Source organism: Necator americanus, chromosome X, assembly GCF_031761385.1.
Source record: "Necator americanus strain Aroian chromosome X, whole genome shotgun sequence".
NCBI classification, from domain to species: Eukaryota; Metazoa; Nematoda; class Chromadorea; order Rhabditida; family Ancylostomatidae; genus Necator; species Necator americanus.
The window spans coordinates 33,863,681-33,883,258 of NC_087376.1; the positions used below are offsets into that span (position 1 = coordinate 33,863,681).

The 19,578-nt window shown below is 38.5% G+C and overlaps 1 protein-coding gene across 2 annotated transcripts; it reads right to left on the reverse strand.

Moving 5' to 3' along the window:
• Nucleotides 1–372: 372 nt before the first annotated feature.
• Nucleotides 373–19,286, reverse strand: RB195_026259 (uncharacterized protein; the record flags this gene model as incomplete). Of its 2 annotated transcripts, XM_064214732.1 has the most annotated exons (34): nt 373–451; nt 630–725; nt 1,647–1,763; nt 1,860–1,974; nt 2,064–2,225; nt 2,284–2,458; nt 2,543–2,659; nt 2,722–2,793; nt 3,066–3,126; nt 3,198–3,302; nt 3,429–3,512; nt 4,427–4,536; nt 4,634–4,720; nt 4,784–4,901; nt 4,962–5,062; nt 5,253–5,339; nt 5,395–5,462; nt 5,955–6,000; nt 6,055–6,129; nt 6,194–6,327; nt 6,909–7,002; nt 7,761–7,868; nt 8,094–8,255; nt 8,342–8,446; nt 8,517–8,651; nt 8,711–8,817; nt 10,168–10,329; nt 14,389–14,760; nt 14,913–14,982; nt 15,034–15,189; nt 16,503–16,564; nt 17,130–17,231; nt 17,531–17,631; nt 19,216–19,286. In XM_064214732.1, 34 exons carry the CDS (start codon nt 19,284–19,286, stop codon nt 373–375), a joined length of 3,816 nt encoding a protein of 1,271 aa, XP_064070612.1. The 2 variants fall into 2 exon arrangements, with proteins under 2 accessions (XP_064070612.1, XP_064070613.1); XM_064214731.1 differs by lacking the exons at nt 17,531–17,631; nt 19,216–19,286 and adding an exon at nt 5,587–5,609 and having other exon boundaries at nt 5,906–6,000; nt 17,130–17,202.
• Nucleotides 19,287–19,578: the final 292 nt, after the last annotated feature.

The following is a 19,578-nucleotide window of genomic DNA, read 5'->3' on the forward strand; positions in this document are numbered from 1 at the left end:
AATTTGAATAATCCAAACTTCCGGCTTCAGATTACGCCTTTGATTGGGCACCTTGTACATAAACTGAACTCTAAAGAACCTTTGAAAGAAGTCTTTAGGTTTCAGTAATTACCTCGTGATAAGAGCAAGCAGTTACTCTTTTTATATGACATTGTCACTGTAGTTACACAAAAATAACTGTACAGTGTTTGAACATCAATATTGTTCAATTCGGGAAGTAACAAAGTTAATAACAACATATAAAAGAGTAGAAACAGTACAATGTTTTGCAAACATGTGTAGTTGTGCAAAGATGAGGAAAGAATGGCATTGAGAAGAAAAAGAGATGATAAGAGAAGAAACCTCGATAATTGGCAAATGGCTTCTCGGGCCCTACACGTTAGGTCGGAGGTTTTTATTTTCTTCCGTGAGCGGACGACGTTCCGGTGGCATGCATTTGCTGTACTCCAGTCTGGAATTAACACAATTAACAATATGTAATCGAACACATGCACCCATTTACAGAGAATACGATCGTCAGAACTTTTTTCTATTGAGAAAAAAAAAACAGTATACGAGTACAAGAATGCGACCTAGGTCTTATACTCCCCAATCAACGAATAATAAAATCCATTAGGAACACTGCTCACCGACAAAATGCAGCAACACCACTTTCAATTCCGTCGATACTCGAAAGAAGACTAGATCCACCACGACCGGAAGAACAGTGCGATTCGGTCGAGTGTCTAAATATGATACTTGGCTGCTATGTCGTCAGTGCACTACGTGACCAGTTCAAAGTGATCCTGGCATTCGGGGATTTTTCCTCGTATCAAGGTTAACTGGGAGTAAAACATATCCAAATCACAAGAATATGTTTCGAAGATCAGCTTTTAAAGTTCCGCACAAGAGATCTAAAATTTGTGAAGATCCATGGTATAGATCACGTGAGCAATATGATCTGTGGGGATCGATCCATGTATTCAGTGATACAGTTGCACCTCTCTCCCAGCTTTTAAATTAATAGTACATCAGATTCAATTAAATTCTTCAAAACTACAAGGAACTCAGACTTGATGGCTGACAACACCTTATATTTCCAAAAAAAAAATCACCATCATTCCCAAATTAGTTCTATCGATAGTGCGCACAGGTCAGACAAAAAGGAAGAAATAGCATCACAAGAACGCAGCTACGAGTATCAATATTTTAACAATAAATGTATGGAGTTCATCGAATTTCTTCCGCAATAAATGTGAAACACAACCTTTATCTACGCTAATGGTTACACCAAAGAAGTGATGACTGCTACAGTTTCACCTCGAGAACTAGCAATCCTGAAATAAACTTCACTGCCAAATTAAGGGAATTGTGAAATGAAAGCAGATTCGAAGGATCAAACAATTTCAACTTTCACTTTTTTTTTATTCTTAAAGTGTAAGATATGTAAAGGTGAGTAGGTCTAATAAGTTAGTAAGGTAGTAGTAGGTTTATGCACTGGCTGTATAAGCCATTCTAGCAAAAAGTGATCTTTAATCTGTATAGAGAATGAATAGTAATATGGAGCTATTTTGAGATTTTCGAGGAAGTACCATTTTCCACTGATGCTAAACGCAGCAAAAAATATTGTTCATTTTGCAACATTCACAGGAGGAAATAATTCGAACCTCCTAGCAACCGGTTCGGACGTGAAAGCGCTTGGAGACGGCATAAAACCTTGATTTGTTGTGCCATGATAAGACGAACATTGTGTCTTTGGCTCAAAAGTGCCTGAGTCAGAATACCTGTAACATAGTCACAATCCATGACAAAATATGAGGGATTCAAACAAAAAAAGGAAGACGAGATCGAAAAAGAGGAACTCAATGGATAAACGTTACGTTAAAGTGCTTTCTGCTAGTGATGGGGTTGGAGGGAATGGAAAACGGGTGGGAGTGGTGCGATGGCCAGCCACGTTCATGTACGCCGACTCAACTCGCGCCGCTCCCTGCTCGCCTAAATTAATAATATTCAGTTCTACGTTTTATTTTATATGGTGCTCCGAAACCGAACTGCAAAAACACTGTGAAAACAACCCGTGATACCTAAAAAAGGGACCGAGTAGTGAGTATGTGTAGAGAGTTCAGGAGCAATCCAAGCAGGAGATCCAATCGCTGAGTCCACCGACGGTGCTGCTACTTCAGCAACAGCTCGAGGAACAGAATAGTCTGATTCTTCTTCTACGTGAAATCTACTTGATCCTGGATCTTAAATCGAAACCACAATGTGCAATACTACGACAAAATTCGACATTGGTGTTGTTACCCGTTTGTTGCCTAACAAGCCGAGGAGTGGTGGAAGCAGAATGATCATTCGGTTGATTGCAGTATTGATGTTCTTGATCGGATGACTGCAGGATCTCCGATTCTTCCGCTGCATCGCCCATGATCAACGCAGATTCGCCGCCATCCACATTATCGTCACAAATGGTGTGCTGTGGCTGAAATTCCCAACCGTGTGCTTCTCGTTAATAAACACGTAAGATGAATTCAATTGTAAAAGTCGTAAAATCTATCGGAAATACATCAGATGGAAGGAAAACTGGTGCGGATAGAGGTCTTGCACGGAGTTTTCTGCCGAGGCTACTGTCACTAGAAGGTGGAGGAGGAGCTCCCTCAGCGTCATCGAATATAGTGTCGGTCTAAATGGAAAGATCGATAGGATTTCCGAGGAAAAACTAGGAAACCAGCGTTAATCCTTTACATCTGCATCTTGTAGCATCCAGTCCAAGTAATCAACGATCATCTTGAAAGTGGGACGTTTTTCTCGCTTCTCCTGAATATGGCACTAGTCAGGTATTGAGCAAATTTTAAGGAATTAAGCAAGGAACGAAAATAAACAATAGGTTAGGTGGGTGTGACGTAAACGATCACGTAATTTATTGATCAACCATTGCAGCACTGTCCAGAGGTACATAACCATACGAAAAAAAAATAGAGAGTTAAATATCGAAAGTCTCTGAGATCAGTTTAATTTGACACTCATTAAAAACTCGTTACTCTTATTCCTAGATCATATAACACGTAGCTGAAATAAATTAATCTAACCTGCCAGCATGACACCATTAGATCGTAGATTTCACTAGGACATTTTTGCGGTGGTTCCATCCTAGAATTCAGCTGTTAGGAAGAAGATAGACCGGTAGGCAATGTCTACATCTAGTAATACCACGAACTTACCTGTAACCTCCTTTAAGCACTGAGTATAACTGAGGCATTGCTATGGTAGGATATGGCGTACCACCCATAGTCATTATTTCCCAGAGTAGTATACCAAACGACCATCTACAAAAAAAAAAATTCAAAAACATTGCCACTTAGAAGTTTCAGCGAAATTTGTCGCACTAATATACTTGGTTACGAAGAAGCATAACAGAACATGTAAAAAAGATTAGGAAAAAAAAAACTGACACATCACTTTCAACTGTATACATATGAGAATCCAGAGCTTCTAATGCCATCCATTTAATAGGAAGCCTTCCATTACCTTTCTTCCTGAAGAAGTATTGAGATTACTGCGACCTAGGAATCAAATCCAACATCGGAAATCAAATCGGAGATGTAGCGAAACCATTTAATTTTATGCACTCATTGCTGGAGGATTTATCCACGGCGCTGTATGTGTTCAACCGGTTGAACTCGTTGCGAATTCGATTGAGGAAGTGTAGAAAAAATGGAAATGTGTGTAAAGAATAAGAAGAATGTGCGTTGCGCCAAATTTGCTCCAGATTGGTTTCGGTACAATTTTTTTTATGCAGGGACGAAGTGTATGCGAGTTCCTCTCAATTCCTGTACGTATATTTGGCTGTGGCGCTTTTTTCACTGCTTGGTTCCGTGGTACTACACTATCCCCCTATCTTTACTAATTTTTCTGTTCCCTCATTCACGGAAGTTGTGCGACTAGATCAAAAAAGATCGATCACTGCTCTTTCGAGAACCTGATCACGTGCGCACACGATCATTCGCAGATCACCACGAAAAACGAGACGTTACGCGGATGAAGATCTTATTGCATCAAATATTGCGATTTACATGAAGTCCACTCTCTTTATGTACTATTTTGGTTCGGTGAAGTAGCAGTAATCCTGAGGTTCTCCAGGAGCTATCACAACTCTGATTGATTCTGATCAACGAGATCGCAACGAGAAGACTTCACCCTTACACTATTCCTATTGAGTATTTCTAATTTGAGTATATTCCAATGCAACTGTTTCAACATTGTCCACGAAATATCACCCAAAGTTGTCCATAAAGTTTGTGTGTATACGAATTACATTTTTTCGTCAGCTATCCCTCTTTTTTTTAGGATTTACAGTATACACATACTCTTTGCTTTTCTCTTTCAAGAATGCTTCAAAAAAAAAGAGGAAAATGTGGTGAAATTGTTTCTGGAAGAAAAAAATGTTCACCGATAATAATCGTTGCAGTGAACATCTCTAGACAAGCCAAAGTCGGATATTTTCATTATGAAACCTTCAGCTACGAGCACATTTCTTGCTGCCAGGTCACGATGGATTATCTGAAAATGAGTGGTATAAAAATCCATGTAATCTTTGGAAAGATAAAATTGTTGTTGTTTCTAAACAGTGGAGGTGGTTTAGTGGAAATATTTGGACCTTCTTATTAGCCATAAATTCCATTCCTTTTGCGACTTGGTAAGCAAAGTGGACGAGATGTTTGTGAGTGATGTTATGAATTACGACCTAAAAACACAAAATTGAACCATGAATCAAGTACTGTCGTTGCTAATGAACTTGTCTAAACACCTGATTATCGCGTTTATCGGACCATTTTCGTGGTTCCAAATAGTCAGCCAAATCACCGCTATGCTTAGCCATTGCCTCTTGTTTGTCCTCTCGTGGACGGTGAATACGCAAAAAATCTCTAGAAAAGGTATTCGTAAATCTATTATCTCGTGTTAATACCTTCAAAATTAATACTCGCCTCAGATTCCCGTACTTGCATAACTCGAGAACAACATAAAGTGGTCCAGAACCGGTGCAGCATCCGATCAACCGCAGAAGATTCTCGTTACGACCAATGATCTGCATTTGACCATGATCAATGTGCGCAAAAAGTTAATTTTGAGAAAAAAAATAATATTCAATGTGTGAGGAACTCAAAATTTCTCAATTTCAAAATGTTTAGGTTCTCATTGTAATCGCGGAAGAAATTTATTTTTGATGTTTCCCCTCCTCATATAACGTTATCCTGAATCTGTAGCGAGAAACTCACTTTGAAGGTCTCCATCTCACTAACAAGATCGATGAGTTCCTTCTCGTGTGCGGATGACTTGAGTTTCTTCACGGCAACGGGAATGCCCTGTGAATTAGAGCTATGATCCTCCAAATAAGCTAGGAAGTAGGAAGAGTTTTACCTCAAGAGGGATGCTGCTGTCGTTGCGATCCGGTTTTAGATTTGCTCGCCATACTTCACCGAAAGCGCCTTCGCCAAGAATGTCGACCAGTTCAAGCTTATAAATAACAGTTGCAAAGTAAATTTAATCATAACGGATGGAAGGATAAGATGACAAGTCGTTCTAGGATGCGCTAGCTTGCGCGATCCCAACTTAGAATCGTAGAAGTGTGCAACCTGCGAGTTAATGTTGTTGATGTTCAATTCAATTGTTTTGTACTCCCAAACATATCGATTCTGGAGAGATCAAGGCTTAGTTAGCCTTGAAGGAATCGATCAACGGATCGCAAGGATGTTGTGTTGATCTCTTACAACTGTGCTACACTCCCCAATAAAAAGACAGTTCACAAAAAAAGAGCCTTAACTCTACCGCAATACTTTTGAATTCAGAAGCTAAATTTGAATACTCGAATACTCGATAGGTCTCAGTCTACAACAGATTCAAAACTTATCTTGATCTCTCGATTTCCCACTGAGGATCAGGATCGATCTCGTAGTCCGAGAGCAACGTAAGATCAGAACTAAGGCGAGGTCGGCGTCCTTTGGATGTTGGTGCTTGTTCAACTATCTAGAACGGATTAATTTAGTGCGCATAAAATGTCGAGGAGTAGAGGAAATGTGCCTGTATTTGGTATGTGGACGGCAAATCCGAGCATCCTTCTTTTTCATCTGGATACGGTTTATGCGTTACTACCACCTAAAAACAGCAATACTAGTTCAACTGGGGAAATGAAGAAAAATTTCCACAAATTTCGAGTTGCCTTTTTCTTTTTTGGCATCAATCCTACACGGTCCTCCAGATCTCGGCGTTTTTTAGTGATACGGAAACAGATGTAATAGGCAACGCAAAGACTGAGCATAAGTGAAAGTAGCATGACGATAAGGAGGAGCAGAACTGAAAATCATTTTAAAAAAATAATGAATTTGTGTGATAGATCTTTCAGTTATCGCTCGTTACAATAAGGTTGGGCCACGATTAGGTACCAGAGGATTCTCAGAAGATTCTTGGAAATTTTGGACTGGTTCTCTTGAATCTTCCTTCTTTATTTTCTCTTTAAAGTGGAAAAGTTCTTTAATTTTCTTTGGGAACAAAACTCTGCAATATGTCCGATCTTATAGTTTCAGCTGTATAGAGACAAATTAAAGGTAAATTTTTAACGACTACAACACAATCTTGTTTCCCGACTGTGGTTCGTGAGGAGATGAACCAAGCACAAGTCTGAGACAAATGCTAATAATCATCTCAGTAGTATGAAAATTTCGAAGACTTGTTAGTAATATAAAGATGTGATTACTGATAAAGTTCAGAATAATATTCATAATATAATGTATGCATATATGGAAATAAAATTCGTAAATTAACATTGTCCGTTGTTGTTGTAAATAAGCTACATCGAACTAACTAAACATGGTAACCAAGGACATGGAAGGAAAAGTAAAGTGTGAAAAAAAAAGGCGAGAAGAAGGAAAACTCACGAATGCTCCACGTTGAATACTCCGGTTCTGGATTTCCAGTTAGCAAAACCATTCCAAGAAACTCATTTACTGTTAGTGTAGCATTAGCAAGAACCTAAAAGAAACCTCCTTGAGCTGGTAAAATTGGCAAGAAATATGAAAAATCAACTTTTTTTTTGGAGATACATAGTAATGAGAGAAGCAGTTGTTCGCGTGTGATTTCCATCAATGAAATTTTTATTTTTTCTTAATGAATTGATGAGAGCATAAAAGTATAAAAATTAGTATAAAAATATTAGTATAAAAATATTGTTTTGCCTAGCGCAGAATTGTAGGTCTAATTGTGCAAAATCATGGAAAATCCCGGCAAAAAGTCAGAAGAAGAAGATAGTCGTCATCTTTAATACTACCCATTTTGTCAAGTCCGGAAATCAAGTATAGGAAAGCTAACTTTATGTGTCTTTTTTTAGTTCGCAGTTTTTTGACAGAAATCATTTTGTTCGTACGCTAAATCTCCGACACTTATGACCGAACAGTTTGGAAGGAACTGAGTAAGGTAAAAGAGTTTTGCTGCAGCTTTATAAAATCCAAATGTTTATTATTTAATTCGACAGTAAGGTGAGCACAGGTAGGCACACGTTAACCGCTACCTATCGGAGTAATTTGTAGTTAATATCCTTAAAAACCAAGATACTGGTTCATGCTCTGATTAAGCGGATCCAGATCACTATAGAACATGACAAGCTTGTTTGTGTGATCCTTTATTCCAGGACGAATTGTTCTTATTTAAATGTGGAAGAACGTAGATACGTGCATGATTACGGTCAACATTGACTCTCACATATCCTTTGCATAGGAAATAGTAAGCCTCACCGATCCTAGCGAGTTCCCAGTGATGCATGCATAAATTCCTTGATCTTCAAGTGTAACATTCACCAATGTGAGGGTGGATTCATCATCGTTAGTGACAACGTTTGCGTTCTGAAAGAAAATGCGTACTATTTTCTTTTCCTTCTGCATTTTTCCCTTCTAATTCATTGTTCATATTCCGAAAGATTTGTCTACGTGTGATTCAATGCCGACATAGAACCTGTTTTATGAGAAGACGTCATAACGCGTTAGAGGTACAGCTGATCTCTTATTTTGTTTAATTCTCACAAATTCGAATAGTGACTCGACCAAGGAGTGACTTCGGTATATCATCACCTCAATAGCATCCATTTCCGTGTATTTAAACATGTATTCCTTAGCTGTTTCATTGTAATAGTGCAATGATCCATTGACACGGTCGATTCGCACCCAGAAAATGTATGGAGTGAGATCGGAAACAACACGACAGTTGAAAACTGCAGTACCATTCACGTTCACCTAAATCCGTACAACTGTTGAACAAATCTATTTGAAAATCTTTGATTATCGATCGGAGAGATCGATGAGCGTCTCAGAAGAGCTACCGTTTGATTGACAAGAATGTTCGGCACGATAATGGGTGGTCCACGCATACGATTGATGATTGTGACATTGAACGTCCTTCGAATTGTTCCAAGAGAATTGAACACCTAAATAAAAAAAAATTAGGGTTTATTGATTTTTTTCGTTTGCTTTTTTTTCGGCTTCTCATCCTCGTACTTCACACATATATTTTCCAGAATCGCTCTCGGCCGCATCTTCCATCTCCAGCATTCCTTTACGGATTTTAAAATCTGCACCAGTCATTCGCGGACTCGCTTCAGTGATTATCGCACCGTTTTTATGCCATACTACCTACAAAATGTTTTGGGCAGATTAGGCCTATCAACGAATGGGAATTATGTAATGTTTACTCTTGGTTCTGGATAGCCGGTGGCTCGACAGCTTAATTTAACAGTCCTTCCGGCAGGTGAGGCTAAACTCCGAGAGGTCTCATCACCGTCCTTGAACGTGGGTTTAACTGCAATTGTTACTATTATCTATCACTGATGGAATCATGCATTACTGCCTAACGTTTCTCCTTTTGAGGATAAAAATCTTATCATGACGCAAAAGAAAAATTCGACGCATTATTTGAATCCGGAATGATTCACACAATGTAGCTAAGCATTTGTCCGAAGCAAGCGATAAGTCCTCTGCTAACTTCTGTAATTTTCGAGTAATAGTTTTCCCCTCTTTTTTTTGGCGAGAAGCCCTTTCTACTCTGTCCGCAGCGCAACCAGTTTCTCGAATGATCAGGAATGAAAGATATGGTTCCATGGGATGCGATCAATTTCCTGTGAAACTCGGAGCGTTTTCGGCGCTTCTCAATTAAACCACAATTTGGAAAACAAAGGTATCCCTCAAAAAAGGATTTGTGACTAGAAGCATATCTTTCTTCACAACTATTTCCTTGGGTCTTATTTTTACAGTAACTAATAGTTTGATTTAAGAAAAAAATAGCTTCAGAAGTATAAGGCTTAGCATTTCAAAAAAAAATTGACTCTGAATAAGTGGGGTTTCGACTAATATTACGCGAAAATAGAAAGAAAAAGTTGAGGAGCGAGGAAAATGAATGTTTCTACTGTTCCGCTCCTGACAGATAGATCATATTGACGTTATTGAGGCGCCTTCGTCTCTCAGCTAAAACAAAGAAACCTCTAACCCTAATCCAGAATCAGAAGTTTTGGAAATTTTTGAGAAAACAAGAGTCTGTCATCCTTTCCTTTAAGTGGGAATTAGATGTCTTTGGATGATCAGCCTGTTGATCGAACGACGATCATTCCTATCGATCTTTGTTAGGGCTAGTACACTACAATTTTTCCGTGAAGTTGTCTATGCGTACGCTCATCAGTATTGATTCTCAGAGATCATTATGAATCGCACAACGGAAATCAAAAGGATTGGCTCGTAAATGATTGACGAGATTTCAAGAAGACCACAGATCTTTTCTTTTTTCTTCAAAACAAATTCGCCAAATTCACTCTCTTATTGTAGATGCATAGTACTGTAGGGAATGTCCCTTTGTATTTCCTCAAGGTCGTGTAAACGTGTCGCTTTTCAAGAGTTTTTGATTGCTGACGAACATATGAGCTGCACGGCTTACACAGTGCGGTACGTTCTATATGTTTACACAGCAGAATGGGGTGCACATTAATGCAAACGTCCACACTAACATATACATCCCATATATACTCTTACTGTAGCTTAGAAGGGTACAAAGGTTTCTCTTTTCTTCCAGAGAACTATATGAAATACAGAAAATGCATAAGTCATTATATATCAGTGAAAATATATCTGCAACACAAAAAAAAAGAAAAGCAATTCCTACCCTCCGGAGGTGGCGGCTCATAACTGACTTCCTTTTCTACCATACGTCGCTTATACGTAGGTAATGATTGTGTAGTGGAAACGATATTTGCTGGGCGACGTTGCTTAACCTCTCGGAGTCTGGATGTCGTCCTTTCATTTTCGCCCTCATCAACGATGCGATCTGGAGGAGACGTAATTTGTGAGGAGTATGACCAAAAACGCATAATAAGCTGAAATATGGAAAAATAAAGCCCGCCAAACATCGAATTTTGCTTCAAAACCTGTCTTATTCAGTTCTTAAAATCTGGTTTTTATTGAATGTTCGAAATATGTTCTCATTTTATTTTTTAAGTGGTGCTGAAAAAGGGAAGACTTCTTCTTTCTATGTCCCATACATTGTGAACTGATAGATGCATTTTAGCACGGTAGGTCAAACAGTAGTTCATAAAAGCTACGAAGCGTAATAACAAGGCGAAGTGATCCTTAAGATGGCAATAATTCTTTTGGTACAATGGATCGGTAAAGTAACTAGAAAAAATTCTTTATTGCCACTCTAAAGTACCAAAAAAAAACAAGAAAGGGAGGATTAGTTACCTACAATAAAAGTTTAACACCATTTAGCTTTTGTGTTGTTGAGATATAAAAAAAACTTAAAACTAAAACTTCTATGTCTCAGAACTTCATTAAATTCTTGATAACTGCTTTGAAACAAACTTTTAATACTAAAAGGTGACCTTTATCTAAAATTGTTTTGACGCATACGACGCATACGCGTTTTTTTTTTATTTCCTTTAATTCTCGTTTTTGACCTCCTCTCTATTGCATGAGTATTCTCTTTTTTATACTCCTTTGATACTCTTTTATTGAGGCCGTAACATAACACGAAGATATTTCAAAAGCAGAGATTGTGGAATTTTTCAAAGTTGAGATCACGTAGGTACTTGTAGGAACGTACTTTACAAAAATTAAATGGTGAAAGTGCGCAACTTTGACTACAAACCTAGGGAAAAATTAAAAAAAGACTCGAAAGATCTTTCTGAAAGATCAGAAACACTCAAAGAGGCTGAGAGGCGTCAGTGCGTATGAGAGTCAGTAGGATCACATCCTTCAAGTTACTTACATAGTTGCCATCAAAAGAATTTCGCAAACGCTAACTCTAAACAAGTTACCAACATTGTGACAAAGCATATTATTGCTCTGTCATGACATATTTCCTCTTTTGTGATCTACTTGTGATCTACGCTCAACAGAATCACGCCATTTTCTTGGCGGTAGCGTACCTCGAAAATTTCCTGTAATGCTATTTTCAGTTAAAATAATGTTATGACATGTTTTAAATGCGTATCTCCTTTTTTTATGATTTTTATAAATGGTTTAGTGCAGAACAGTCAGTCAGAATTTTGGTATGTGTTATTTTGATTCAGTTAACATCATGCTTCCCATATGAATGCCAATTTCTGACATAGTTTAAGTTATTACTATTTCGATACGTTAACCAGTTGCTTTCTTCCATTGTAGGTGATTCTTGCCAAGCAAATGCTTAGTAACTGGATAAAATCGATTTTATAGATGTGTTTTTGCGGATAACAGTCTTGTTGTTTCAAACAAATCCCTTTATCTCCTTGTCCTTTCTATTCTTTCGCCTGTATGTCTTCCTAGAAATGAACAAACAGATTGATAAATAATAAAAAATAGGTTATTGAACTAGTTGACTGATTCTCGAGCAATACTTCATTTTTCTTCGATTTGTATCGATTGATTTGTTTTCGATTTTGGTTTGTCGCGAAGAGTTCGCGCGTTTTTGTCGCTCTCGTGTCAATTGCACGGCACAACAAAACCAAGAAAACTACTTAGTGCCTTCATACAATTTGTAGCTTATATTTTTTCCTAATTCACTGGAACCCAAGGAGTGCTGTATAGATTATCACTAGTACAATACAAGAGACGAAATAACTGCTAAGTGAGTTAAAGAAAGGAAAGTAATATGAACAAACAAAATTAATTAGGATTTTATTTCAAAAAAAGTCTTGATTTTTCTCATTAAAACAACGTGGAACACTGGATGCAAAAGTTTGGATTATTTCCGATGTTCCAATGCATCTGCTCATTTCTTTTTGGACATTCCCTCAAAAAAAAAAAGAAAAATGATTTTACTGTCTTCTCTCGAATGTGTTCCAAATGGAATTAGAGAAATTTGCTACATAGACATTTGCTACATAGACGATCAGCACGAATCGAATCCACAGCCGAAATCAGTTTTTGTTAATTATTGATTATTGCTATTTCCGGTCAACATTAAAGGTTAAGCAACAAAAAACTGAAACTGTTCCGCCAGTTATAGTTTTTGCTGCTACTCAATGCCATCCATAATCAATACATCACTTTTGAATGAGTCGGGAAATAGCATTGCTTCATGGGAATAATACTTGAATTCCCATAAAATGTTCTTCGCACAAATATGGGAAGCGATGCAAGCAAGAGCCGAATGCCACTTTAAATCGCTGAACACATTCAACTGCATACTAAGCTACGACGCTCGGGAACTCCTAGGATCTCAGAAGCTCAAAAAATAGTTGAAACGATAGATAATAAAACTGTGCTGATTATCCACATCTTTCAACATTGTAAATGTGATAACATTACTGCAGAAATGTATATTATTGAGGACTTAGTTATTCGAAATCCGTAAAGATTAACAAATGGGTCTTTTTATATAGTACGAAGATTATTCGAGATAATTTCAAGGGTTTAAAATTATAGAGTAAGATAATTGACAAGAGAATGGTTGAAAATGAAGAGAGTCAGAACATGTTGAATCATTTGAGCTCTAGGGGGCTTGCTCAGACCTTAGACAAAAAAAAGAAACTACCTCCAAACCCTCAGTATATAAAAAAGAATCAACTTAACCTCCAATTTTACTCGCTTCAGTTAAATACAGTGCGTAGCTTCGTGCGCGAGGCCAGCTAAAGACAGATTCGCTAATCTAATTCGGAACGTTTTTTATTTCTTCAAATCTCATTTAAATGGAACGGAAAATCTTAATATAAATGCAAATTAGAAGAGAATAACGGAAGAATCCAGACACTACCGGGAACGACATAATCCAGGAGGCAATCTCAATTACTCACTTTAATTGAAAATCTTTTGAGGCAAATCGATTATATACTTTGTGCAACAAATGAGAAATCACTCACGTTATGTTACTTTGACAGTCACTTCAGTTCTTTCAGGTTAGGCCTTCCCAAAAACTATGACCCGGGTAATATTCTTTTGAAAATTCTTTTGATTCTGATTTTTAGACTATGATGTTCCCGAAAATCAACCATACAGTTTGCGAACGGGAGGACTACTCCAAATATAATAATCAGTAATGATCTGAGGAACATCGAAGAGTAATGAGAGGTCGCCGATGGGAAGGACCGTGAAACAGTTTTACAAGCACATAAGTTGAGGATCAATATCAATGTGAAAGAAAAAAGATCAGTGGAGAGTGAAGTGAAAACTGGCAAAGAATTGCGAAGAGGGGTTTCCCTTATTCTTTCCAGACCAATCCAATATCATTTTTCAAAGAAAAATGATTTGCAAGATTACTTCCTTAAATGCATCTACATCCCAAAAAGCGCAGGAACTGAATACTGAACACAAATCCGTGTTTATGGAGCGGTATGGATGAGGATCGAGCAGTGCTCGGGTAAGAATGTACGCGTCATCAACAAGAAAAAAAAACACTCTGCAAGAACCACATTTTTGACTCGCATGAATTTGGAGACCTTAACATTCTTCGCTTTTGGGTTTTTTTCTGAGAACGTAAAGCTATGCTATTTAAAAATTCCCCTCTTTTTAAATCTACAAAAATAAGCTTGCTGGTGGATCGTGAAGCACTGATCGATACTGCGTACATATTCCGCCACACTATTGATTTTCTGTCATCTTTGCGTATCAGTTCGGAGAGCAGATAATATTATTCCTAGGTGTAGATTGTTGTTTTTCGAGTACAATAAGGAAACGTTCCCCACCAACAACACTTTCAGAGTAGGACTGCACGATACGACGTGCACGTTCGACTTTCTTCTCAAGACTAAGAGAATTCCAGTTCGAGAGCGTTTCGTTGATTCGACTCATTTCGTGGAATGGAATGAGCTGTGGTAACAAATGCGCCACATTTACGCCGTTGTTCTCAGCCAACCAGTCGAACAGCTTGACTGGGTCTAAAAACATACGAATTCATCCGTAATCGTACCTTTGACAAGCGTTGCATGCACATGCGCGGCTGGCCGAGCGGTCACGCCGATTGTGGTCGATGTGGTCGCAGCCTTCGTCGTCAACGATGTTAGCACGGTTGTGGTCGACGCAGACGTTGTCGTCACCAGGGGGATGCCAAACACATCACACGGTGGATCGAGGCATGCAAGTTCCTTCCGGGATTTGCGTGCACGTTTCTCGATTCGCGATGCGTACTTGTTGCACGTGGTCGTCGTCGCGATCGAGTAGTCGATGTCGTGCCGTTCCTTGTCGTTCGTAATTTGCCACAAACAAATGCATTCCATTGGGATCGAAGCCGGCGGCAGGGCGAACGCAGCTCCGGAGCGCATCGCGAAATAATCGCAGAAATCTGCAACGTCACACATGCTCGAACATGCAAAAAACAGCACACATAAAGAAAAAATGGGTGTGAAGGACCAAGAAAGGAGGAGAAGCCAAACAACATGGAGTTATGAGGGAAAAACCATGCTTGTCGAATTTGTTCAGACCATGCTAACCTACCTATGATTTCCACAGTGAAATTACGGTCAACCTTTCCGAGATGATTGCTGACCTTACATGTCCATAGACCCTATAAAAACAGCTATGGATGATTCGAGAAATAAGTGCAACGGATGTATACCTGATCAGAGACTTCCACCGCCTTAATATCAAGTGTCATATGCTTTTTATTCTCTCGGAAACGATGCCCAAATGCATCTTTGTTGAGGAGTTCTCCGTTACGATACCATTTCACCTCTAGAGGAGATTTGGACACAGCTAGACATGTTAGCTTGACCTAAATAATTACAAATTTGTTTGCGAGTACGAATAATATCTCTATATTCTTCTGAGGATTTTTGCGTGATTTGTTGACTTTCAACTCTTGGGATGAAGCTTCGTTTAATAAAATTCCATCAAATCAACATAGAAAAAAAAAAGATGTAAACTCGTAAACTCTTATAGAGAGTAAAGGAACCTAAAATGTCAGAAAAACAAATGGCGACCAAAAATTGTAAATGTGAAGGTTTCTTCTAAAATAAGTAATTGATGTGTTGGTTTTTTTCTGCACTTAATTGATCTCTTCTGGATTAATAGTCAGGTTAAACACTTAAGATGTCTCTCTGGATAGTTACTTTCAACTATCGAGAGAATTTAATACTTACACAACGTCTGTGTGTGAAATAGTTCATAAAATTAGAAAGGATTTATTTAAAAATTTATGAGTATAAGAAATGAAACAAACACCAATTATTGATCTGAAAAACTACAAACATCTGTCATTGTGGTAAGTTTTTTGATCTACTTCAGCATACTTACTTAATGTCAAAATGCAATTATTTTTATTTCAAGTTTTCTCCCATAACATTTCAAGTAATCATTTTAAAAGATATGCTAGAATTCTAATCGAGTCTAAAATCACAAAGAGCTACGTAGGGTACTTAGATTTTATGGGCTGAAATGGAATAGCAGAAATTTCAGTTCCAAAATGTTCCACTTAGAAAATATGAAAATTAAACACGTTACTGAAGGTTATTTTATCGTTTTGAAGCGAATTGAGCAATGATTCCGGAACGGGTTTGCGCTCGATCTCATTTTGACAAATAAAATTCTTTTAAATCTATGTTTACTCACAAGGAACTACGGGAATATATTTTTTTTTCTCTTAGACGCCTCTTCAGCTTTTTTCAAAGAGTTAGTAAAAATAAATAATTTTAGTCGATTATGGCACTTTCAGCTTCGACTATGTACTACTGCTTGGATCTACTACCTATTCCGCACTTCTCCTGTATTCGCTCTGTCCGGAATGACTACAACAAGACCAGCAGGCCCATCGTTAAGAATTAGTTAAACAGTTGAATTCCCGGAATTTTCACTTTCACTGTTCTGAATTCGTTCTGACGAGTTCTTTTTCTATGAAAGTCTCTGTTTGGAGTGGAAATGTAGCTGCAGCAGCAATAGCAGCAGAGAACTGCGCGGAGCGCACGATGTTGATATGATTGATGACGGACAGCAGAAACAAGAGAAATGTGAAATCATCATTATTACTTACTCTAGTCTAAAGCAGTATGAAGCTGTTGGAGTTATGAGGGGAATTTGAGAACGACATACCTTATCGCCGAGAAATACTTCGTGATTGAGTCGCTCGAAAGTTTTGAAGCGGGGAATTCCATCTGGAAAAAGAAGAGCTTTCATTCCGTCTTTCTTGTTGTATTCCCCAGAACAACCTTTTAATTCTAGAGAACATTTACTTCAGAGAGTTACTTCTGTGGCAAAACTCCGCGGATGACTCTCATCCACCCCCCTCTGACGTATGGACAATTTAAGATCACCATGTGAAGCGTCTTCCCATAATGATGGCCATGTTTTTAAGTACACTCCGCCGTTGCATGTATTCCATCCATAAATCTTACTGCTCAGTTGTAAAGTTAATGCGGGAACGCATCGCTTTTTCAGCGCTCAACTGCTTTTGCCTTTTCCACCGTCTCATTCGTTCGCCCAAATGATGTCTTTTTTTTTTAATGAACGGAGGAAAACGTGTGCTTGGTTAGTAAAGCAGAAAATAACGAACAGAATATCGTGCGCAATTTAAGCGCAAATGTGAAAAAAAAACTGAATTCACATCGTGAAACGGGTAATTAAACACCGACATATACAGGAAAATAAGAGCAGTTTCAGGACGACTTATTGGTACGACTAGCAGTAGATTACGCCCAAATGAAGAACAAAAGAGCTCACCTCTAGAATAGTACTGATCCAAGCCGGCTACTGAAGTCAGTAGTGGTATGAAAAGCACTAACAAAACTATCATTACTATCGAGCATCGATGATACCCATAATCTATAAATGAAGTTCCAACAATAAAAATAGCTGCGAAAACCCGGATAATCAACATAGACAGTGTGCTGTAGCGTTTTTGTGTTACACAAGACAATTGCATGCGTCGGTTCAAGGTCGAGAGAGTGAACTGATAAACTGCCTCAGCGCGAACTTCATTTCTTCTCCGTCTATGAAATGTGAAGAAGCCCAGTGAATAGAAAAAATCTCTGGAATATGTGGGCCGAATAGGTGATGAAATGCTAGCGTTTTTTATGGATGAAGGGAAAATACCGTTCAATTTTTCGGATAACGGCACTTACAAAACAAAAAGAAATTCGGAACGATTCGCCTCGCCCAATGAGTTAGAAAGTCCAGAAATCCACGACAAATTTCCAGTATAAGAAGTTGCGCCGTCCGGTCGCTGTCAAAAAATATGATCGCGCCTGGTCAGGAAGAAACCACAACTTCCTTAATACATCAATAACTCCTCCGGCGTTTCAGAACTGAAATGCATAATTCTGGATGACAGGGGTATAGCATAAATAGTTTTAAATCTATGTGTAATATCTCAGAACATTTAGAGTCAAAAAGGATTAGTGCAAGCGAACAAGCTATTCTCTAATACGGAGTGGAGTAAGGAACCGAGGCACGGAACGAGGGCAACATTCGGGAAAAGAAGGAGTTTTCTGAAAAAAAGAAGGAAAATTAGATGCACTCAACATAGTCATTTGAGAAAAAAAAAGCATAGCCAATTTTCTAAATGCGAAAATCAACACTAAATAGGAGTGGTTCCGCCAAGGAGGCCGTTTAGGTTCTTGGCGAAGAAGTACAACTTCCCGATTATTCGAATGAATATTCAAGGAACATTCCCCATATTCGGGACAGCAAGAAACGCCTTAACAGGCTGTTAGGAAACCTACATAGCTCACTCGTATTTGAACAGTCACAACGATGCGAGCGAACTCCTCAGAAGGCAACACTGGGAGGAGGTAAATTTGCTCCAAAACATTTTCAAAAATTGGAAAAAGAAATGTCATTTTAAAGAAACTGTTTCTTATCATGATTTTCAAGCAAAATGTTTTTTCTTAACCGGATTTATCACATAATACGAGCCTGCTTTTCTGGTCCCATCATCTCTGGTTTTCTAATCATCTACTCGATTAGAAAATGTTTACACATTATTTAATGGACAATTATTATTCAAGGAATAGAACAACGAGCATCTGTAGCGAATTTGTACACAACTGATAACGTTGTTTGTACGACACCAATTACCGTAGCAGGAATCGAATATTTATCGAACACTATAAGGATAAGAGAACAAGTAACTACGCAGCTCTAATCAAAAGCTACTACGCTATGTTGTAAAAAAAGGACGAGGTGTAAATTGTTGTGCTGTCTCAAAATTTGAACTAAATATCGCGGAAAGTACTGACAAGGAGACGGAAATGTATGCAACGTGCGCTTCGACGACAGTAAATCTTCCGCTGAGCCAGTCGCAGTTGACAGTCAGCTACGAGGCACCTCACATATGATAGCAAATAGTTGAATTTCGGATGAGCTAATGGATAGGAGGTTGCGGTCGAAGAGCATGAAAAAGTAGAGGAGGAGGATCTGAGTGGATTTAAGAGGAAAAGACAGCGCAGCTCTTGATGAAAAAGGCCGAAATACAGTGATAGGCCCCGAAAAAAGCAAAAAAAAATATGTGATAAACAACTAATAGTAATAAATTGGATCGATATTCCTGGTAGTAGGTACAGATGGAACGAGTCTAAAACAGGTCGCGCGAATCACGCTCGCGGCTCTGTTGCGCTTTCCGTCTGCGCGTTCTCTCTCTGTTCGTTTTTCATCCTTTTTCCACTCTAAACCCCGCCCATGAAAAGTTGGAAATAGAGTGATAATGACGAGAGGTTGTCACTACTACATTACGAACCGCCCGCCTGCACTCACCTCACCTAATGACTCAGCCCCACATGGAAGACGCTACAGTAATCATGAAATTCACCACCATCGTCTCATAATAAACATCCCACATTCCATCTTGCTGTCCGAACTTGTGTCGATACAGCGGCGCATCTGTACTCTGACAAGAAACAACGAATGATTTGTTTATGTTGAAAGTGATGCGACAAGGTGAGAACAGAAATTTTTTCAATTTTTAATGAAAGGAGCCTTTCAATAGCAACATCACACTTTCGAGATATTGCATCATTTTGTTGCATCTGTTCCAGTTCGTGGACGCTTCAAATATACTAAACTGACGATGCGGGAAGAATTCCAGAAGATCGCCAGGGTGCGAGTCTGATTTTCTGTCACATGCACTGCGTGCGTGTTAATGGAATGCGTACTCTTAACGTGATAATTTGAA